The 22,645-nt window shown below is 62.3% G+C and overlaps 1 protein-coding gene across 4 annotated transcripts in view; it reads right to left on the bottom strand.

Moving 5' to 3' along the window:
- Nucleotides 1-1,205: 1,205 nt before the first annotated feature.
- PCSK7 (proprotein convertase subtilisin/kexin type 7) overlaps nucleotides 1,206-22,645 on the bottom strand; it is a 39,763-nt gene continuing 18,323 nt past the window's right edge. For 2 of the 4 annotated variants that reach the window (XM_075909336.1, XM_075909335.1), the window contains exons 8-16: nucleotides 21,667-21,767; nucleotides 14,199-14,366; nucleotides 13,110-13,217; nucleotides 12,358-12,460; nucleotides 8,187-8,343; nucleotides 7,576-7,670; nucleotides 6,232-6,325; nucleotides 4,882-4,999; nucleotides 1,207-4,090 (exon numbers count right to left, since the gene is read on the bottom strand). In XM_075909336.1, the coding sequence (XP_075765451.1) occupies nucleotides 3,671-4,090; nucleotides 4,882-4,999; nucleotides 6,232-6,325; nucleotides 7,576-7,670; nucleotides 8,187-8,343; nucleotides 12,358-12,460; nucleotides 13,110-13,217; nucleotides 14,199-14,366; nucleotides 21,667-21,767 (1,364 nt within the window). In that variant the 3' untranslated portion in view covers nucleotides 1,207-3,670. Of the gene's footprint in view, nucleotides 4,091-4,881; nucleotides 5,000-6,231; nucleotides 6,326-7,575; nucleotides 7,671-8,186; nucleotides 8,344-12,357; nucleotides 12,461-13,109; nucleotides 13,218-14,198; nucleotides 14,367-21,666; nucleotides 21,768-22,645 lie in introns of all 4 variants that reach the window. The other 2 variants (XM_075909338.1, XM_075909337.1) reach the window with 2 other exon arrangements.

Below are 22,645 nucleotides of genomic sequence, written 5' to 3'. Positions count from 1 at the left end.
CGCCTAGATTTTGTGGGCTCCAGCCTCACGGTGGGGTGTCGGGGGTCTGGAGCGCCGGCACGGGCTCTCAAGTGCTGGGAGGGGCCCTGAGCCTCAGGGGCCCGATCCAGGCATGCCAGGGGCTGCACCCAGCCCCCACACCGTAGGTTCCCCACCCCTGGTCTAAAGTATGGCTTAGCTCAGTCAGTAGCAGTGGAAATACACCCCTGAAACCCAATCGCCATCCAATTCCAACAATCGTGGAGGTAGGTCAGCTTTCGGCACTGAGACCTCCTGGGGCTCGGCTTCTCAGTGCTCTGCAGGACAGCCGTTCGCCATGGCCGCTGGGGTGACAGTCAGTCGCCGGCTGTGCTGTGTGGTTCTGTGCAGGGAACAGCCAGGCCGGTGGCAATGTGCGGCACGGTGAGGGATGAATGCCTCTGCCAGGGCTCTGCTAGCCTCTTGGGGAGCAGCGCCTGCTGTGGCGTAGTGCGGGGGCTGTCCGCTCTGTAACCCGGTGCCCCTCTGCGCTGTGCGGTGTGATTCCCACTGACTCATCCACGCTGTGATGTAGTGTCAGTTCCTTGCTGGTTGCTGTGCTTGGGCTGTGAGCTGTGGATGACACTGGCCTCTGCCTGTGAGCACTGCACAGCAGATGGGCTGCCTAGGTCAGGTGGACAAAGACCCAACCGGTCAGACCGGTTGAGGACAGCCAGGGAACTAAGGAAGGGAGTGTGCGGGGGAAGGGGCAGTTTTGGGTTGGAGGAGACATACTAAGGAGAGGGCTGGAATCTAAGGGCCCAGGCTGAGGCATCAAGGGGGCTGAGGCATCCTGGCCCAGACTCCTGTAACCACACCACGTCTGTGCTGGGCTGTATCCTGGAGAAGCAATAAACCCCCCTGTTCTACTGGCTGGTGGAGTCTGTTCTTGCTGCTACGGGGCTGCAGGATCGGAGGAACCCCGACTCGCTGTCGCACCTGCCAACAACCAGCAGCCAGAACCCACCCCATGCAGGCGGGGCTTGAGTGTCAGACATCACACACACACACACACTGACATCCCTGGGCTCCGTGGGTGCTCAGCGCCCCTGAAGAGCAGCCCCAAGAGTCAGTCAAAGCTACGCTCCCCGTCCCCCGGCCTGCTGGTGGGTGCCCAGGGATCTTGGTCTCCTGCGCAGCGAGCGGAGTGGCCCACGGAGAGATTTCCGCAGCCAGTCCGGTTTTTCAAGACTTTATTTTGGAAAGCTGCACAAAAAGGACTTTGCTGTTTAAAAAATCCCCCCCCACCCCCACCTTTAGAAAAAGAAAAGCTTTTGTGTGACGGGCGATTGCATACGCAGCCGACCCCTCCGCCCCACTGGAGCACCGCGCTACGCGGCAGAGACACATGGGCACCGTCACACACCCAGCCCGCCGTGCAATGTACTGCCGGCCTCAGGGTCCTGCCACTCCCGAGGCTCACCCAGCGCAGCACCCTTCTGCACTCGCTTCCTCTGGCCCATCCGGGGCTCCGACACAGCCGTGCTATAGAAACTAGGCCCGCAGAAAGGCACCTCCTCTCCGCACAGGCTGGGCCCCCGCCGTTTGCTGGGAATGCCGGTGCCGGCCCTCGCTTCACCTTCCCCTGGCTAGTGGGTGAGAGGAGGGGCCAAACGTGTCGGCCGGCAGGGAACGGGGCAATTGCTGCCACTGGAAATGGGCAGAGGCGTCTTTCTGTCCACGCTCGGCTAGCGTTAGCCACCTCTTAGGAGATCTGGCGATGAAACGCAGGCAGCAGGCAGAGCCCCGCAAGCAAGGGCAGCAGGGGACGGCAGCTGGCTGAGGAACCGGGAAATGAAGACTCCGGTTGGCCACACAGAGACCACTAGCTTTCCTGTCGGCTTCTACAGGCCACCAAGCGGCTACACCCTGTCTAGGGCCTTCTCGCACTGCATAGCACCCTCACCTAGGCTAGCTTCCTGGCCAGCGTCACAGGCTCCCCTCCCACACAGACCCACGGAGCTAGGCACTAGGCACTAGGCACTAGGCAGCACAGCCCAGGCCCCGTCCCACGCAGAGACTTTCCCAGCAGGAGCTGCCATGGCACAGACCGGAGAGGGAGGACAGCGGCTTTGGGACTATAGCAAACACTACTAGCCAAACTGCGGCTGCTGCTGGCCACGCAGGGCCCCGGCTGAGACCCTCCCCCTGCCCCTGTGCCATGAAAACAGGAAGCCACGGGGCCCGATGCAAAGGCAGCCAGGTGCCCTTCGCTGACAGGGCCCCTGCTGCCATCCCGCTAACCCGCCGGGTAGGGCTGGGGAAGCCACAGCTGACAACTGCGCTTCCCTTGGGGCCGCGACTGCACGGACCCTCACTCTGCCCCTTGCAGGCCCCGGGCGCCCAGCCCAGCCCTGAGCTAAGCCACAAGGGCACCTACCCGCCTGCGGCCAGGGCCCGGGCTCCCCGCAGCCTGCGGGGAAGGGACAGCCTCGCTCCGGCCTTCCAGCCTGCTGGTTGCAGGCGGGCACGGCTGTCCGCTCCCCACGCCCCTCAACGTCTCAAGGGGTTCAGGAGCCTGCCTAGGGAGTGACCCTCGGTTCGAGCTCTTGGAAGCAGGAAGTGCCCGGGGTACCAAACCCACCCGAGGCAGCTGGCACGGAGCCCATGCTGGGGACAGGGGGAGGGAAGGTCTGGCTGGACTCCCCTCTGGGGAGGCACCTCAAAGACTCGGGCCCAGACCCGACAAGGCCAAAGGGACTGCAGAGACGTTAACCCCTCAGGGGGTGGCCACGAGACACCATCACCCTAGGCTCCTGGACAGCGTGGGGCCAGGGCGCCACCCGGCTCACTGAGGGCCTGGAATGAAGGGGTGACAGTCTCCTCCACCGGGGGCACCCCTGAGTCTCCTGGCAAGGGGACTGGGCCAAGTCCGGGGCTGGGCATAACCCTAGCAGGGTCCGGAAGCCGGACTCTCCCGTCTGCAGGATCAGAGACACCCCTGGCGCCCGAGCAGCGCTGCCGCGGGGCTTGGCTGGAGCGAGTCCAGCTCCAAGGGCCTGTCTGCTCTCCCAGGGCGGCCACTGACGGCAACGCAGACACGCTGGGGTCCAGCTGCTGTGAGGAGTCAGGCCCTGAGGCCTCTCCTTGGGCTAATCCCGAGAATTCCCGAGGGCCCTTCCCCCATCCCCGCCCTGCCCGGGGAAGGCACGGGCTGTGTATGCACCAGGGAGGGCACCCGCCACGGGGAAACCTTCCGGCTCCTCTGGCCAGTGCCTGCGAGCGCCGCTCCAAAGCCGGCCCCAGGAGCGTGCTCAGGCTCGCGGGCTGCCGTCGGTCAGCTCGGGCTTCCCCTTCAGCGGGCAGGCTGGCCCTGGGCGGGGCGCCCCGGGAATGAAAGGAAGCTCCGCTCAGCGGATGCCGAGTGCTGCGGGAGCGCAGGGCCTAGGCCCGAGGAAGCGGGGGAAGCCCTGAGTTGTGCCGCTGGCCGGTCTCCGTAATGAGGCAAGTTAAGGCTCGTTTCGCTCTTGCGATGGGGAATGTCGAGAGCGATTTGCTGGTCCCGCCTCAGCCGCGGGCCTGTCAGAGCCACATCCGACCCTGTTACACAGGGAAAGCCTGCGGCGGCTTGGGAGGGTGTGAGCAAAGTCCCCCCCACACCCAGGGAGGACGATAGCCAGGATCAGCCAGCATCCTGAGCGCTCATCTCCAGCTAGCACGTCTGCTGCTCCCTGTCTGCCACCAGGAGCTCACAGGCCAGGTCCCGGCCGAGGTAGCCTGACCCCAAATGGACAACTTCGCGACAGCCTGGGCTCCTGCCACTGCTGGGAGGTACCGGGGTCTGAGGGCTCCAGCTTCCCTCTTCCCCTAAGCTCTCGGGGGCCTCCGGGCTGGGCAGTGGATGCTCCGACTCCATCTCAACACCCTCCGTGTCCTTCTCTCCATACAGCGGGATGGACTCGGTGTCCGTCCCCTTCTCCACGCTCTGCCAGCGCCCAGCCCTGGGGGGCCATCTGCAGGCGGGGAAGCGGGGGCACGCCAGGTTGAAAACCACCTTGTTTCTCAACAGGGAAACCTCCAGCATGTAGTAGATGGCCCAGAAGACCGCGAAGCACCCGAGCAACATCAGCATCTGGGGGAGGGAGAGGAGAAGGAGAAAGCCCCATTAGAAGGCAAAGCCTCCTATCCAAACCCAAGAGCTGATATCATCTCCCCCGAAGCTGGGTGCCAAGCCGGCAGCCATGCCAGCTGGCCTGAGAGGGGAGAGCCCTAGGGCAGGCCTCGAACAAGCCTGCACTTTCGTGTTGGCCACCAAGGCGGAGAGCAGACAGCCTTGCGTTCCCAGAAGGGGCTGCAACCACCCGGGGCAGCTGGCTCCCTGCCTCCAGGGCACCTGGGCTAGCGGATAAGAGGGGTGGGTGGGCTCCGGGACTGGACTTTCTGGTCTCTGGACAGCACTCCCTCGAGCCGGCGAAGGTACGGCCCCTGGGATCTCGCCAGGGAGTCGCGAGCAGAACGACTATCCGGACGGGGCCCACGCGAGCGTGGAAGTGGGAGGAGACACGCAGGCACTGGAAGGCAGAGTGAGCCGAGCGACTATCTGGGAGGAGACATGCAGGCCTACGCAGCCCCAGGCCTTCTGAGGAGACCGCCAGCAGGGGCCAGGCAGGTCAGGCCAATGGGGTGTCCCTGGCCTGTGCCACGTGGCCTGGTGCGGGGGGGTGGGGCTGAGCCGTGTCCTGCCCCCGACTCACTTTGCACTGGCCAGCGGTCGGGTGTTAAGCGCCAGCTCACTGCGGTCCTGAACAGGAACAGGCCCCAGAGGACATGCCCCGGGTCCTACCGCTGCCCCCGGAGCCATCCAGGCCCCAGTCAGCTCCCCAAAGCAAGGCCGGATACCCCCGTGCAGGCTGCAGGCCTTACCTTGAGGGTGTTGGCCGGGATGGTGTACCGCTCCTGCTCGGAGATCTCCAGCCCCGGCGGGCACGGCAGGGACTCGTCACTGCTCAGGTACCGTCCACTCATGGCCTCCTCCAGGAGCCTGAAGCCAAGACACGGGCTCACGGAACTGCCCTGCAGCCAGGAACGGCCGGGAGAAGCCGGGCTAGGCAAGGAGCAGCGCTGGCTCAGGCCCCCCAGGGCCCAGCGCCCTCCGTAGGATTTAGGGGGCACTGGGATTTGGAACCTTCCGCAAGGCACGGATGCGATAGCGGTAACACGCGTTTTACACCAAGGTCCCCAGGCACTCGAGATGGCAGCAGGGGCTGCCACGAAAGTGCGTGGGACCACGTATCTATTTGTTCGTCTCGAGGGGCCACGGGGCACTCGTCTGTACACGGCCGCCCCTGGAGACAGCCCCTTCGGACCCGACTGCCCGGGCTGGGCAAATGGCTGTTAAACGGCTCCATGCCGCTGGACAGGCTCTTCCAGGCGAGACGGGCACAAGCAGGAGACAAACAGGATGGAGGGGAGGAGCGGAGGGACGGACCCATCAGCTTTTAGCAGCAAGCAGGAGACCATTCCAGAGGCACTGCCCGCGGGGCTAGGAAAGCGGGTTTCCGCTCCTCCAGGGGTCCATTTTTGCCCAGGTCTGCTCTCCTGTAAGAGGCACCAGCCCTGCCGGAAGGTGCTTGGCCCCCATCGGCGGGGGACTGGCTTGGATCTCCCTTCCGCTCAGGGAGGTGGGGAGACGCAGGGCCCATCAGCTGCCAGCCTGTTTGGTAACGAGTCTGACAGGCAGCGCTACAGCGAGAGGTAAAGTCGCCTGGCTGCTCCCTCATTTGCACAGGAGGCAAGAGGCTTAGAGACGCTGCTTCCAGCTGCTCAGCAGCCCCCGATTTGTGAGGCTACGGAGAGATCAGACTCCTCCTCTCTGGAGACCCAAACTGCCCTTCCTCCCAGAGCCCAGGGGTCCCTCCTGGGAGCGCGGCTGGAAGGACCCCCATCGGCAATGCCATGCCGAGCGGCTACGAATGGGTCCCAGGCCGAGGAGGGCTGTGCAGAGCTGTCACTGTTATTCAGCTGCCCTCGGGAGCCATGGAAACACCGTTCCATGCGGCTGCCGAGTCGCCCGGGTGATATCCTGGCAACCGGGATCACTGTAGCTCTCTCGCGGGGTGCGTTTGGAGGAAGGCTGCAGACACAGTCACACCCCACTGAGAGAGAGAGCGAGCTGCTTCGTTCGGTGTGCCCTGCCGGCAATCTGTCCCCATACAGACGCCTGCTGCCTGGCCTCAGCCTGGCCACCCAGCTCCCAGGAAGAGGCCCTCCTACCTCTGCCGTTCCCGCATCTCCGCCGGAGTCCACGAAGAGCCGTACAGCGTCAGCTGCCACTGCTTCAACGTCCCCAGCGTCAGGGTCCCATCCCCTGGAACAGCCAAGGGAGGACAATCCTACCAGGCTCGACTGGCACCTGCCGCTGCAGCGTCCCAGAGGACACAGCCTTCCCGCTTGCCCTGTGTGCCGGGCCGGCCTTACCATGAGGCGAACTGAGGCGGCCGGCTCAGGTGCCAGACTGGGGGGGGGAGGGCGCCACTCGGACCCAGAGAATCGAGACCTTTCACAGTCTTGGCCCACACGAGGGGGCGTCAATTGAGCTCCCCGCCTCAGGTGCCAAAGTGTTGTGGGCTGGCCCTGCCTGTGTGCCTGCTGGGCTGGGAATGAACGTGCTTGGCACTGTTCTGCCATCACGTGGGCAGTGGGCACGTGGCCCCCGTGGCAGCCAGCCGGCACACAAACGCCTGCTCCCCTCGTGGTTCCTGAGAGGACCCACATCCGAGCACCCCGAGAACGCACGGCAGTGCCCACGCCCAAAAGCACCGCTCGCTGCCAGGTAGGGCTGCCAGATGGTTTAACCAATAATACCGAACACTCCTCCCCCGCAAAAAAAACCAAACAAACCACTGGGGAAAAAATTCTGTTGAGGAAAAAAAAAAGGGGGGAGACCAAAGTTGTTGAGGGAAGAAAAAAACAAAAATCCCTGAGAGTTAAGCAAAAACAACCCAGCATGGCCCCTTTAAGAAATGCTTTTGAGGCTCTTTGGCTCTAACAGGCTGCTGGCGGCCGTCTGCCATCTTGTCTCCCTGCTCCGGGCTGGACAGCTCCCTGTGGAACCAGGTAAGCACCCGGGATTTTCGCCTCCTGGCTGGGAAAATACCGGACATTGTAGGTACCCGGTATTCTCGGAATTTTTTTACCAGACAGGAGGCGAAAATGCCGGCCTGTGCGGGTCAGTACCGGACACCTGGCCACCCCGCAGCCGGGCTGAGCCCCAGCGGCTCTGCAAGCAAATGCCATTGGTGGCCAGGGCTCTGGTAGGCCTCAGCCCCAAGCAGCCTGAGCCACGGCACGGCCCCTCCCCGCACAGCGAGCAGCCCTGGTGCTGGAGAGGCCTGCCCTGGGGCAGCAGGCGGTGCGGCAGGGTGCAGCAGCAGGCAGCAGAGGGCTGAAGCAGGGGTGCTGGGGGGGGGGGTGGAGCAGGGGCAGCGTTGTAGAAGCCCCCCAGGAACTCAGCAGCAGTCAGTGGAGTCGCTCTGCACAGCGGGAGGAGCCTGGCGAGGACCCCACCCAGAAATGAAAGTCGCCACCAGGCTGGGGCGGAGGGCGGGCGGGACTCACCGATATCCCTGATAATGAGTCTGTACGTGCCCTGGGCTTCCTCCCCCCAGCAGCGCACGGTGGAGAAGGTCCAGTCAGCGAAGCCGTTGGGATCCCTGCGCGAGGGAGAAGACAAATACCCTTGAGGGCGAGGGAGCCGGCGGGCGCCTGGGGGCGTCTGGCCTTGCCCCAGCGCGCAGACTCGGGCGGGGAGTCCCTGGTGTCAGTGCAGACTGCAGACAGTGCCCACAGGCCTGACAGCCATGGCTCTGCCCTGGCCGCTGCAGCACGAGGTGGTGGGAGAGGGACAGCTGGGGTGCAGAGCCCAGACGGCTCATCCCGAGGGCGGTGCTGAGACCTGGCCAGGAACTGGGGCGCTGCGCCTGATGAACCCGCCTGCTCCCCGCGCTGCCTCGCAATGGGCAGGAACTGCTCTGCAGCAGCTTGCGGGGCTCGGAAGGGAGCTCCCACAGCCCTTGGGGACAGACACGCCTGGGCGAGTGAGGAGCTATCCTTGGGCTCAGCGCCCGCATCCACACGCAGCCCCCCGGCCCCCTCATCTCCAGGCCCACAGGCGCTCTCGAGTCCTGCCCCACGCCTTCTTCCCACGGGTGAGCTGCCGCACTGCTTACGAGTCCAGGCTCCTGGCGGTGCCGATCTTGGACACCATGCCGCTGGGGCAGAGGAGTTTGATTTCCAGGTTGCCCCGGCGAGGGTGGGTTATGGTGACGGTCACTGCCACGTGCTCCAGGGTCCTCATGCCAGACAGCGCGAGGTCGCTCGCCGTGACTGGAAAGGAGTCAAGACGTGCAGGCGTCAGCAGGCTGGCCTGTCGGATGCCTGCTGAGCGCTCCCCATGTACCCCCAGCCTCTCCCACGCTGTGGGCTGCACGCACACCTCCCCCCGACTCTGCCCGCACACGCGGCAAGGCTGCCTCCCATTCGAATGCTGGTGCGCGGGCACCGACGCTGCCACCGGTGTCTCAACTCTCTCGAATGAGCCACCTGCACTGTGGGAAAACGGCCAGGGCGGGGGAGGGCTTCGCTGTTCCCTCCCGCCATCAGCAGAAAGCAGCTGCACCCCTGCTCCGAGGTGCACATTGGCGCAGCAGGGGGGCGCTGCTCTGCTTTGCTGGGGGGCCGGGCTCGGGCCCTGGAGAATCTCTCCCGCAGCCTGAATGCAGGAAGTTTGTCATGATCAGACACACGAGCGCCACCAGGTCGCAGCCACCTCCAGGCCTGGGAGCCACTGCAGATGCGCTTTGCTCCCCCAGCCAAACCTTCCTCTGCACAATCTTCCCAAGCTGCGTCGCTGGGTTTGCAGGGCGATTCCTGCCCGACTGGGCTGTCCCGTGGGGCCCGGGAAATGGAAGGACGGAATGCTCCAGCCTTCCCCCACAGGGATTCAAGTGCCCCGGCTCCGGTACAGCGTGACGCTCCGCGGCACGGCCGGGCTGAGTTCAAGGTGGCCGAGAGGCCGGTTTACAACCAGAATTCCACACGGCCCTGCCTCAGCGACTGCGAATTCCAGAGCAGTGAGAGGAGGGTGCGGATGTAGCGGGTCAGGGCTGCACCGAGAACCTGGCAGTCGTCGGCACTGCAATACTGATCCTTTGCCCTCGCTTGTGCCCAGGAATCTCCAAGCCCTTTGCAAACCCCAGGGAATTACCCTCCCAGCCACCGGGGAGCTGGAGGGATCTGTGCTCCCACTTGAAGCTTGGGGCACAGAAGCACAGGGAGGGTAAATTACATGCTTCCAAGTGGCAAGGGAGGCCAGGCTCCCAGTCCACAGTTCCAGCCATTGGTCAGCACTGCCCCTCCAAGGGAGCGGCTCACTGACTAGGAACCACTCCGCCAGGGAGTCTGACAGCAGCAGATTTCAGCCAGAGTTGGCAGCTGTGTGAATAATTGATTCTCTAGTTTGGGGGGCAACCCCCAAACTCTCAGACCAATGCCGGGTCATTTGGAAACAAAACTGAATGTTTGGCTTTTCTCACGGAAAGAAACACATTTCATTGGACCCCGGAAAAGAAAAGAAAAGAAAACCCACCAGCAGCAACCCCCGAAAAGGAAGGAATTCTTGCTGTTTCCTTTTCGGGTGTTTTTCTTCCTTTTTTGCTGTTTATTTTTAAACAACTCGAGTTGCCTTGCCAAACGAAACACCCGTTTCATCTGGGAATAGCTGACAGCAACAGTTGGACTTTTTCAAAATAATCCATCTTTCCCAGCCACCACTGTCCCCAGCCCGGTGCATTTTGGCCATATTTACTATTGGCCAAGCCGCGTCACGGGCGCTGCGGCTGCTCTTTCAACAGCCCTCCAGCCAGGAAGCGTCTGGCTCATGAGTCCACCCCCACCAGACAGACCCAGGGATTGCCTCACGGACTGGGCTTGGCTGCAGCCACGCAGGCCTCTCGCCTGTGTCCTGGCCCGTTCCTGTCTCCCCAGGCCCAGAGCTGAGCAAGGGCTAAGCCCCCAGTGAGAACCCAGGGCACCTGGGCGGAGAGCAGAGCAGCCGCTTTCCTCCAGACATACTTGGCCTCCCCGAGCCTCTTTTTTCGGCCGTTTCCCAGCATCTTGTTTGCTGCTGCACTTCCCACCCGGAATGCCTTTTAGGGCAAGCGCTCCCCAGCTGCAGCAGCGCCCGGTTTTCTCTCCGCGCCGTGCGCTGTGAGGCTCCCCCAGCGGAAAACAAGCCCGACTCCATGTACACTGCTGCTGGGACGGGGCTAGTTTCCCTCTTGCTGTTTTACAGCCTCACTGCAGAGGTTGCCTCTTTCCCGGGGCTGGGCGGCCAGGGCTCTGTGTGTGAATTCAGTGCTCAGGGAGGACATGGGCCCTCCCCTCTCCACTCCCTCTGCACAGCCGGCACAAAATACGCAGGGCACACTCCTGCCAAGGCGCCTCATGGGGCTTGCAATGGAGGAAATCCCCTGATACTCCAAATTCTCTGCCCGCTGCCCTGCGCCCCAGACCAGGCGCTAGCGCCCAGGACTCGGAGCCTGGAGTGGTTAATCCTAGACAAGGGGGTCACCCTCAGTGCGACTGTGCGGGAAATCAGTCAGCTGGGCCTCGCCCACGGATGGAGGGGTTCAAAGCAGGGGGCTCCCTGCCAGGCAGAGGGGCAGGTGGGCGTCAGAGGCAGCCCCAGGATTCCACGCTGTCTGGCAGGTCAGTCGCTCGGCAGAGGGGCTCCCCATGTCCCCCCCAGCGAGAGCGGGGTGCTTTGGGCCTCTCGGAGAGGGGCAAGGGGGATGTTCCTCTGCACCCTGGCGGTCTCACCAGGCTCAACAATGAGATGAATTCCCAGGACCAGTGAGCCAAAGGGTTAATCCAGGGGTGGGGAACCTATGGCCCAGGGACCAGATGCAGCCCTAGCTTTCCTGGATCTGGCCCCCAAGGCTTGGGGCTCCCTCCCCAGCATCGGGGATCCAGACCCTCCCTCGCACCCAGACCCCACACCCCAAGCCTGCTTCCTGACAGCCTCCTCCCACACTGAACTCCTCATTCCTGCCCCCACCCAGCGTGTCGGGGCCACTAAATCTACTAGCCCAGAGGCCACATCAGGGAAGGTACTTTGTTTGTGGGTTTGGGGTTTTTTGCTGCTCACGTTTGCATGGCCCCCGGCCCAAATAAGGGTTCCCAGCCCGGGTTTACTCCCAGGTTCAGCCCCCGCTGGGGAGTCGGGGCGGGGAAGGACAGACCGAAACACGCGGGCCCACGTGGCAGGCGCGGGGGCTCCGGGAATGGGAAGGAAAACAAGCCCCGCTGCTCGGGCCGCACCGCACCAGCCCAACTTCACGGCTGGGCCGCGGCTTCCCACTGGCAGCGCTCCGGAGAGGGGCCTTGCTCGTGTTGACAGTGGCCGGCCAAGTCAGAAGCTGCAATATTACCTAAAATGGTCAAAGGCAGCCGAACAGGTCTGGCTACAACCCAGCCCTGCCGCGACGGGCCCTGGCGTACGCGCTCGCTCACGCCGCCTGCCTTTCCAAAGCCATCCATTTATTCACCTCGGGGGGCGGGGGGGGGAGGGGGGAGGAGAAACAGCTCAAGCAACAAAAAGTTTCCTCCCAGAACAGCAGCAGCCTCAAAAAGAAAGAGGAGAATCCGGCTTCTTGGGACACTTAACTCTTTCATCGTCCGAAATCCCTGGGCTTGTGCTAGGCCAGCCTGTCCCTGCCCTCCCGTCCTGTCCCCTGGGCCATCCCTATAGCCACAGCTATTCCCCCAAGCGGCTCTCCTGCCCCTGCATGGCAGGGCAGGGCAACTGTGCTCCCTGGAGGCCTGTCACCCCTTAGCAAGGCAGCAGCCTACACCAGCGAGAAACGCCCTTCTGAGCCATCAGCTGGGTGTGAGCCTTATGCTGGAACAGCCTTCCTGTCCTCCCTACGTCCCCCGATCCAGCTCCTTCCCAAGCGTCGCTCCCGCCATTCCCCTCCTCCCTGCTGCGGGCCTGGGCCCCGAATGCTCCGACTCCTTCCTGGCCCCAAGCTTCTCTCTGCATCTTCTGCCGCCTGCTGAGCCCTTTGCCAGGCACGTTTTGGGGGGGGTCTATGACAGTCCTGGAGACACAGTGAGCCCTGTGTCTCCCACTCACAGCCTCACCCACTGGGGCACCCTGGGGGGAGGGGGGCAGGCGTGACTCGGGACCCTTCCACCTTCAGCTCCCACAGGCGACGGCGGCTTTTGGTGGCCATGGCCTAGATGGTGATTTGAGCTGGGGCCCTTGTGACTACACGGCCTCGTACTCCTCTAGGTGGGCGCGCTCGCTGGGGCACGAGGAAGGGGACACGCCGAGCTTACCGTTCCAGGTGACTTCCAGGGCCTGAGGGCCCTGCTGGATGGTCCTGCCCTCCTTTAAAACAGGGCTGCTATACGAGGCCAAGTATGGGACAGACTCCCAGACCTGGGCAAGGAAAGAGGGGGCGCAAGTTAGTCTCCCGCAGCATCCGAGCTCCGACTGCGGAGGGCAGGCCCGCACTACTGGCCTAAGGGCTCCCGACTTCACCCCCAAAGCAGCTGCATAGAGAGGAGGTGCAGCAGGAGTCCTTGCAGCTGGCCCCCAAGTCAGCATCTCACTTGCCCTACAAGGAAGGCCTTGGGCCTTGTCCCCCTTCGGGGCTGATGGGAGAGGATCTGCGGGAGGCCCGGCAGAAAGCGAAGCCGTGTTCTCACAGCACGCGTGTGCGGGGGCGCCTGCCTTTCCTCATCTCTGCCATCCCCCCAAACAGTTCCGCCAGTTTTCCGCCAGGATTTCATGATCGCACATGGCCAGGGCGGCCATCTCCCCGCGGGGCCTGAGTGTCAAGCTGGGCACCTTTCCTCGCAGGCCTCACCCGTGCGGTGCTGGGACGGAGGGAACCGTTCCGTGACCGACACGAGCCAGCCTAGAACCCGCGCCCCCAGCCCCAGGAACTCTGAGGAGGGGAAGCCCCTGCCCTTTTCTAGCACACACGGGATGGCTGACACCCCTCGGCCAGGCCACCAGGAGCAGGAGGGAGGGAGAAGCTGTTGTGAGCTGGGTTTGCCCATCGGATGGATGGTGGCGGCGTTACCGTGGCGGCGTTGACAAGCCTCCAAGCATTTAGCAGGCCGAAGCCGTGCTCATGGCTGTGGCTGAGGCCGGCCTGGTTAGCGTCCCAGATGGTGCGACGATCTTCATACTGAAAAGGGACAAGCGGGAGCCATGTCAGCCGCGGAGGGGGCCCTGCCTCTTGTGGGGCGAGCTAACGTCCTGCCGTGCAAAGGCAAGAGTGACGAGGCCTGGGGGAACCGGAGAGCGCCCTCCCCGCCCTGCTGCACGCTTGCCCTTAGGCCCTGTCTCGCACCGGTCAGAAGAGAGGAGGCTCCGTCCGCCTCACGCTGCCACCTTGGCAGAAACGAGGCTTGGCGGTGACTTGCCACAGCAGCGAGGCGCTGCCTCGGGCCCTGAGAGCGAGCACAGGGCGCCCCTCGCTTCCGCTGCATCCTGGCCCAGCCGGCATCCCTCGCTCTTCCAAAGCAGAACAAACAGCACACAGGACACAAGCGCCTCTGCCCTGAAACATGCCAGCGGGGCCTTTCCTCCCTGCCTGCCCAGGCTGCTGGATTCACAGGGATACACGCGGCACGGCCGTCAGCGCGGGGGCAGCGCACACGGGGCCTGGCGCAGCGGCTGTCTCCAACTGTGGGAAAAGCCACCCTGCCCCAAAGCAAGTTTTGTGTGTCTGCATAAAGGACCCCCCCGGCCACTGGCCAAACCCTGCGGCCTCACTCGGATTCACTAGCTCTGCAGTCGCACTGCCCGAGGCAGAACCGAGCCGAAAAGCGAGGACTCAGCGTCGGCAAGAGGGGCTCTTCCCATCTGCCGCTACGACACCGACCCCCCTGACCGCATAGGACATGCCACGGGCAGGCCGGGCCTTTCTGCTGTCACGTGGCAAGGGCTTCAGGCGCCACAGCAAAAACTCCAGCGCGCGGGTCACCTCGGCCCCGCCACGCCCGCCGCACTCTGCCCTGGCTCCCAGCGCTCGTACCAGCCCGGCTCGTCCTGGCAGAGTCAGGAGGGGCTGGAGCAAACGTCACCTGCCTCAGGCCTGTTCCTGGTGAGGCCAGGGGCGGGGAAAAGCAGCCGCAGGCGGACGAGGGGCGACCTCGCGCCTCACCTTGGTGGCTGTGAAGACGATGATGTGCTGGACGTCGCGCCAGGTGAGGCACGGGCGCACCTGGAGCATCAAGGCGATCATGCCGGCCGCGATGGGGGCGGCGGCTGAGGTCCCCGTGTGGCCCTCCGTGCAGCCGGTGCCTTTCTGCAAATCCCAGTCTGTCGTCACCTTGGAAGAAAGCGCCACGGAGAGGTCTCCTGTCAGAGGCAGGCCGCCTAGTGCTTTGAGTGTGGGCGTGCAGGGGTCCCCCCACGCCCGGGGACAGCACCAGCCGATGGAGGCTACCCCTGGCTCGGACACAGCCAAGAACAAAAGCCCTGGGTGCAGCCTGGCCCCCGTGAATGCCCAGGCTGGTTTGCTCACAGCTCAAGCTGAACCTCAGCCAAGCAGCGGGGGCTGCCGAGAAAAAGGTTTGGGGCTTTCTCACATGATGCCAGTCCCAGCCGGGAAGGCGCCCCCCCCGCGAGGGGCCAGACTTCCAGGCCAGGGTTGAAGGCACAGGGTGCGGGGTGCCTGGCTGGAACCCCACCCGCTGCTCACACAGGGATGGCTCCCAGCACATCCTGGCCAGGCCTGCCGCACTGCGCTCACCACGCCCCAAGTGGCGCCCGGCCCCTCACGGGCGAGATGAGAGACGAGGGACCCTGTGGTGCAGCTGGAAAGGGGAGGGAACGGAGCAGCGTCTGGGGAGACCAACTTCAGCGCCACAGGAGCCTGGTCTGACAAGGAGCCGGGTCACTGAAAAGCCAGGGGCACAACCGCTCCGTGGGCTATTCTTCCACAGGGCCCGGCGCCCCTTTTATGGCACCTGCCTGGCTCCCAACACCACCGTCCGTGAGCCCCTCCTACGCTGTATTTATCCGCCCGTTGCCCCGGGCGGCAGGGCAGGGCACCCAGCCAGTGGGACAGCTGGGGCACAGAGAGGCTAAGAGATTTGCCCAAGGTCATGCAGGAGGCCTGTGGCAAAGCAGGGACTGGCCCTCACAGCGCCCAGCTTCTAGGCTAATGCCAGGCTTGCTAGAACTGCCCGCCTCCGTGTGGTGTGTCGCTCCACGGCAGCCCCCAGGGCACGGAGTCGTCATGGGCTCCTCGTAGCACTCAGCTGGGATTTTCAAAGCTGACTCTCAATGGGAAGTCGACTCCTAACTCCCCTAGGACTCGGAGCGCCCCAGCTACGTGGGGCAAGGTGCTGTACAGCCAGGAAGGAACGTCTGTGCTGTCCTTGAATACATTAAGGCTATGTCTACACTGGCAGGTCGTTGTACCAGAAAGATGCAAATGAGGCTAAGTGTGGAATATCGCCGAGCCTCATTTTCATACCTAAAATAATCAGCGTAGCAGCATTGCACAAGAGGGTTTTTCTTGCACAAGAAGGGGCCGTGTAGACAGCTCCTTCTGGTGCAAGAGCCTCTTCCGCAAAAGTGGCAGCTCATTAGGTATGCAAATGAGACTCGGCGATATTCCACGTATTTGCATATTCCTGGCGCAACAACCCGCCAGTGTAGACCTAGCCCAAGTGATTCTAAGGCCAGACGGCGGGCCTGTCGATGCAGGTGGGAGGGACAAAAGGGGCAAGTGCCCAGGGGCCCGGCAATTTGAAAGGGCCCCGCACCCCGGTCGCTGCCGCCGTAGCCCTGTGGAAAAGCACTGCTTGATGGACCGACGCTTTTGATATGCCCCCATGTGCAGAATGAATTTTCTTATGTGCACTAGCAAGAGAAACATGTGCTGCTTGCTGTGGGCTCTCTGAGTATCTCCTGCCCACGTGCTCAGCTCACGGGGAGCAGTGCCCATGCGGGTTCTGGGGTGAGGTTACTTGGCCCTGGAACATGCACGGGGAGTTTCAAAAGTGTCCTTCAGTCCAGGCTTGGCCCAGAGCCGGCTGGCCGGGTCCAGAAACGGGAGGGACCAGGGCTGGGGCTGGCTGGACCAACAGCCTCTGGCGGGGGAGGGTGGCAGAACTGGGGGGGCTCTCTGAGCCAGGGGGGATTGTGGTTCCGGCTGAGGGAGGGGCGCAGGAGGCCCATTGATTTCTGCCCTGGGCTCTCAAATGGCTGTCATGTGGCCATGTCGCCTGACCCCCCGGACTCACCTAGGCCCCGCAATAATGCCTCGACATTGGGAAAAGCCCAGTCCTGACTGATAAATGGCCATGCTGGAGAACCCATGGCAGCCCCTCGTGCATTGCACCAGGGGTTAATCACACTCACTGCTAGTGAACAATGGTGCTTTCTTTCCAGCCTGAATGGGTCTCACTTTGACTTCCAGCCACTGGGCCGCCTTCTACCTTCCTCTGCTGGGGCCCCGTGTTCAGTATTCGTTCCCTGTGTCGCTTCTTCTAGACTGTGATCAAGTCTCCCCCAGCCTCCTCTGGCTGCAAACTCCCACCCGCCCACAGGCCCTCCGGAGTGGCTGTGGCCAGAAGAAGGGATGACCTCACCGTGATCCCCGCTGATTAAATACTCCAGCGCTTACGGCATTTACGGCATGTTTCAAGCTGCCAGTAGCAGATTTTCCCCTTCCCACTCAGGTAACCAGCCCAGCCAGGCTCCCCAGCCCAAATGCTCCGTCTCCCCCCAGGGTGATCAGAGGCATGAGAGCGCCTGGAAGCATGTGGGCGGGGAGACTGCGTTGAGCATCTGGACAAAGGGCCATCGGGGTGGGAATGGGAGCACAAACCAGCCGGGACAGAGGGCAGGCACATGCCCCCTAGCGGGGCGGCTCCCCCCAGCAGCTGCCCGCTGCACTGGCCCTCCCGCAGGAAGGGAGCTATTTCAAGGGCCCAAAACGGGAGGGTGGCTGCAGACAGTAGCTCGCAGTCACCCCCCTTTTCACACACACGCTAGGGCTCGCGGCAGCAAGACAAATGATGCTTTGCACGTGTACAGCGGCTGCTTTGGAGAGTCCCACGCCCTGTGCCAAGACGGGTGAACACTGTCCCCAGCGCAAGCTCAGAGGTCCAGGGAGGTGACTCGACTTAGCTCTGCTGACTCCTGCCCCGCACAGACAGGGGTAGTGACAAGAGTAAAAAATGGCCCAAGGGTTCTCCTTCCTCTCGCTGCACTTGGCCAGAGTTCTCCGGTGCCCAGGCACTGGGAGCCCCATGGGGATGCTGCAATGACTCCGACCCTGGGAAGTGCAAGTACAGTCCCCAGGGTTGTTTGTTCTCTCTAACTTTTTTAATTCCCTGTGCAGAATAAATTTTGTTCTGTGCACCAAGATGTGCACCACCTGTAGCCACACACGGTGCCAGCGGTGGGTGCTCTGCTAATCAGGCTGGGCAGCATTTGACTCTCCTGGGTGGCTACTCAATGGCTCAGCTTCCAGGGAACGCTGGTCCCTATAACTCCATGTAGGCTGGGGTTCATCTCCCCGGCCCGGCCACAGGAAACACCAGCAGCCTCCTCTCCAGCCGCCTGTGGACTTGCTGCATGCGGGGGCTATTTGTTCTTTGTGGCTGCTGAGCCCATGCCAAGATGCAGCCGGGCAGGCCAAGCTGCCGGAAGGTCTGTCGTTCTCACGCCCAGCCAGAAATGGAACACCACCAGCGGGACACGGTTCAGTAACTGGAACGGTTCCCTGGCCACTTAACCCACTGGCTTACGCAGAAAAGGAGCCCGGGGTGGCCTGGCCACTGCCACAAGCAGCTGGTAGGCACTGGTGATGGGGAGAGGAAGGGGCGCCGGGCTCAGGAGAGGTCTGACCGGGACAGAGGGCCCAGCCGCTGGAGAGACTAACGCTCAGGAGACCCGCTGCCCCCAGGACAGTCCGGCTCGGCTAGTGGGACACAGCCCTTCCCCCTCCTCTGTCTCAGGCAGCCCTTTGCAAAGCTCGACTGGCATAAGGAGAGGGGAGGGACTGGCCCAGCGTGGCGCAGGGAGAGAGAAGCAATGGGGCTAGGAGTGGCACCCTCACAGCCGGGCTCCTCTGCTGCCTCTCCCTGGGGCTGGGAGCCAGCGCCCCGGGAGCCGAGGCAGAGCCCTGTGTGGATTCAGAGCGGTGAGGCTGGGTGCCGTGGGGCCCACCCCGGTGCAGTGGCCCCGCTGGGCCTGGAGCTGAAGAGCTGCCTTGGTGACCAACCCCCGCAGCAGTGGCAATGCAGAGCAGCTCGCTCTGCGGAGAGCGCAGCCTGGGCCTGATGCTTACAGCAGCCGGGCGACTGGCTGCACAGGCTGGCGCCCAGGCTCCAAGGCACAGGCGTGCGGGACTGCTCCTCCCCGCCCCCAGGCTGCGCTCCCGGGCACGCCAGCCGGGGATGGCGGCTCCTCTCCAAGTGGCCCCGGCGGGGGCCGAGCGGCAGGGCAGTGGCTGGTGACACTTGCCCACGAAGTCAGGGACGTACGGAGCAGGACACAGCGTGGGCACCCGCAGCACAGCCCTTCCTTCCCGCAGCTCTCAACTGAGGGCGGGGGAGCGTGGGTTCCAGGGGGCGACCGCCCAGCCCCCCACTGCTAAGAGGGACAAATGCAGCTGCCAGCCCCCAGCGCGCTGGGCTGGATTCACACTGGCCATGTCACAAGCACCGCTCTGGTCTGGTGGCTGCCCCGCCCCGCCCCACCTCACATCACTGCCCCCTCTGCTGCGTGAGCAACACCATCGCCTGCCTCCTCTCGGGCCTGCCCTCGCCCCCCAGGGCAGAGCTGCTAGCAGCTTGCACCCAGCAGTTCACTTCTCCAGCCCCCGAGAGCACCAGGGCAGCTGGTTTTTCTCCGGGCTGCCATGGGTGATTCTCCCGGCTCCGCGCCTGGCTTGAGGAGGCTTTTCATGTATTCCCCAGCCAGCAAGCACGGGAACTTGCTAAGCCCTTTGGCTGCCCTTCCGCCCCCCGTGAGCGGAGTGAAGCTCTCGCCCGAGGCTCGGCAGCACTTGTACCACTAACCCGCAGACACCACCCAGCCAGCCAGGCACCCTCCCGCCCCAAGAGGCAGGGGGAGTCCCCCGCCGCCCGCCTGCTCCCGGGAAGCACTCGGGCCACTTTGGCTCAGCCTCTCGGCTACCGAATCCTGCAGCCACGGGACTTAAAACGGGCAGGCGCATCAGAATAGCTGCAGCCACTTGCACCCAGCCCTACGGGACATTTGCTCAGCTTTTTGCAAGGCACTACCTTTGCCCACAGACCCTCCCTCACCTGGACACGCCAACCACCACCTCCCCTCCCCTCCCCATCCCACGGTCAGACATGGATTCCCGCCCTCCAAGGCCACAGGACTGCTCGAGCACTGCCCCGTGGACAGTGGTGCAGCGACGGAACCCTGCCCATGAACGCTGCACCTCTTCCAACGAGCCGGATACGATTTCTTCTTAAAACACAGAGGAAGAGAAAGGCCCCAGCGCAAAGAATGGTGCCCTGGCAGGGCATGAAGAAAAACTGAATTCAGGCCACTTTAATTCTGAATAAAAACCTCCACAAAGGGGCTCAGTGCAGTTTAACTCATCTACTTTAACTTCACACCTTCAGTTAATTTGGATTAACTTTCTTAAGTGTGCCAGAGTGTAAAAACCCCAAGTTACTTAAATGCAGCTATTGGTCAGGAGAGAGGAAAAGCAGCCACTGTGCCTGGTAGAAATACAACTATGAGGCCAAGTTCTGCTGTGTTGGTTACAGCAATGTGACCTGAGACGAGATTTATTCTGCCTGTACATGGGTGTAGCCAAGCAAAATTTGACCTTTTTAAAAAGTGTCTTCTTCGATTAAATACAAGTAAACAAGTGAGCCTTAAAAAAGAGTCACTTGAGAAGTCTCCAAATGGTACATCATTCCGTGCTTCATCATGCCATGAAATCACTTAATTAAAACTTGGTTTGGGTCAAAACCCAGGGCAAGCAGCATAAACTTTTGTTCCTCTCCGCTTGCAGCGGGACGTCAGGGCACCCTCCAGTGCCAAGAACTGTACTTTTTTGTGTTGACTTTTATGTTTTGCTCCAAAGCATTTTGTCAGCGGCTAACAGCTGCAATTTGCACTAAGATACTGTATGTTATTAAAAAAAACCAGCAAGCCATGCAAACGTCAGTCGGAGATGCAATTCATGCCAGAGACCATATTAAATTCTTCCCATTAACGGAAATGGCAGAACATTTATAGTCTGAAAACTAGAGGGATGTCAAAAACATTAAGTCTGATACTATTAAAGGACAATGAAAAAGCACAAGAGCAGAGAATATTCTCTGTAGACGGGGACGTGTTTACTGAACATACCCTACAGAAAGGCTCAGGCTCACTGGAGTAGTGATCATGTTACTAAAAAGAGAGGACAGAGTCTGTGTCTTGTGTAACTCCTGGGCTGTGCCAGGCAGCCGATTGACTCTCAGAGGGGAGAGAAGGGCCTGTCTGATCATCACACGAGGCCATTCTTTAAGGCAAAGAGGCATGTCAGACTTTCCACAATTAGCTCACAGATCTCAGGTTGGAGGAAGCGGGACATGAAAGATGAAACCTACCACACGCTCCAAGATGAAAGGGAAAGCAGAGTTCCTCGCTGACTAGCGTCTCTTCTTCTCGAGCACCAGTGGTGCTCAAGCCAGCATGAATTAATCCAAGTTAATTTGAAAAGGAAAATGTAAACTCCATTACAAGTTTTCTTTCTTTTGTAGCAGCATTCTCTTAGATGGGGACGTGGGCTTTTCCAGCTGGGGAACACTGATTCCTAGTACCAGCCCCTTGGTTTTCAGAGATGAAGGGAACCAGACTTAAGAGAGCTCGTTCACTTCTCAGCCCCCAAACTGAGTGGCTAGCGAGCTTGCACTCTCATCATGGTCCCCAGCCGCAGCAAGGTCCCCGTTTCCATTTGGAGACCCTGTCATTCCCCCTCGTTGCTCCCATTAGCTAGCATAGCCTGCAAAGCAGCTTACTGAGGCGGCTGCTCCAGAGCTAGGGACTCGTGAGCGCCCTTGTGTGCAGAACTGCCACCAAAACTGAGCCCTGGAACCCGACAGATCAGTTCCGATGGCGGTGGTTCCTTGTAAGGAGCGCGGGATGGCTCCTGTGGATCAGAGAGAGGGAGGCTCTCTCCTACGTACGCTATGCTGGAAATACCCTGAGATTTCCCCAGGCGGCTCCCCCAGGGTAATCTCCTCCCTCCCACCTGCTTGTATTGAAGAGCAGCCACCAGTAAAACCAAGCCACCGTGGCTCCTGAACGTTAGTGGCTGTGGAAATAACCCAGCCACGCAGGCCCAAAGGACGAGCCCGCAGCGTTGGGAGAAGCATGTTTCCACGGGAAGCCCTGCAAGCTCTTGGCTTCCTGCCTCCACAGCAGGGTCTACGCACTCCCCTCCGTTTGATTCTGCACTCCAGAAAAGCGCCGGCGAGCTCTAGCACTGTCGAGCCTGGCGCAGCAGCGTGAGCGCCCATCGCACACGCGGCTGGGCGGGTCTCTCACCCTGCTGGGGAAAGGCGGCTGGCGGAGGGCAGAAGCCCAGCCAGGCTAGGAGGGTGGGCAGGGAAGACGTTGCCTGAGGCATTACTCACAATGCTCCGCATCGTCTTATCCCCGCCGCTGAAGGTCACGGCCAGCATGGAGGCGCACTCCTCCGCGTAGAAGGGTCTGTTCCCCTCCTCGTCCACCGCGCCTGGGGGAAAGCGAAGGAGACATCACGCTCCAGGGGCCGCTCCCCCCCCGGGGCGGCCGCTGGACTTGTCACGCGGAGGAGGCGGCCGTGGCGCGCTCCTGGCAGAGACGGCCTCGCGTATCGACGCACCACCCGCCTGGGCGTGGCGGCCCCCAGAGGAGCAGGGCACCTGCTACAATGTGGCCCGGAACGGACTTCGCCCACACACGTCTCACCCTCTCGGCCACCCTGCCCAGGGCCCCGGGACAGGCATGGCCACGCCGCCCTCGGCCCTCGCCAGGCTTCGGTGGGAGCAGCGGGCTGGCCCCTCGGAGCCTAATGCTCTATTGGCTGTTCCAAACAGCTCCCGGGCACCCTCTTTGGGCCAGTTAGCCCATGGCCCTGTGAAGACTGGGGCCCAGACGGGAATGGGGGGCTCCCAGCTGAGTTCCATGGGTAGGAGCAGGCAGGCTCTCACGGTGCTGGGAGGCAATGCGGATTGCCAGCAAGCCACAGCCGGGAACCTGCTGGCAGCCAAGAAGGGGGAAGGAGATGGGCCCAGGAGGGGATCCCTCGTGACATGGACAATCCCGAATGCTCCTGAATTCTGAGCAGTGTTCAGCAGCCTGAAGACAGACTCACCCAAAGCCTGATACTGTAAGTTACCTTCCAGCTTTCGCCAGCCACTAGCTGGCACATGCCCGCACACAATACGGGCAAGTGTAAACAGCCTTCTCGGCCAGCGCACAGCAAACGTCAACTCAAGCAATTTCCTTTCCCTCCCTAGATGGTCTCTGCTCCACGCATCCGTCCCCGTGAAACACGGTTCTCACGTTCCGGGCACTAGTCCCCAGCGGCCAGAACCCTAATCCCAGTCCTGCAAGGGGCCCGGTTCAGCA

The sequence above is a fragment of the Pelodiscus sinensis genome, chromosome 26 (genome assembly GCF_049634645.1).
Source record: "Pelodiscus sinensis isolate JC-2024 chromosome 26, ASM4963464v1, whole genome shotgun sequence".
NCBI lineage: Eukaryota > Metazoa > Chordata > Testudines > Trionychidae > Pelodiscus > Pelodiscus sinensis.
Note: the sequence above shows the minus strand (reverse complement) of the source record. Positions and strands in the feature narration are given on the sequence as shown.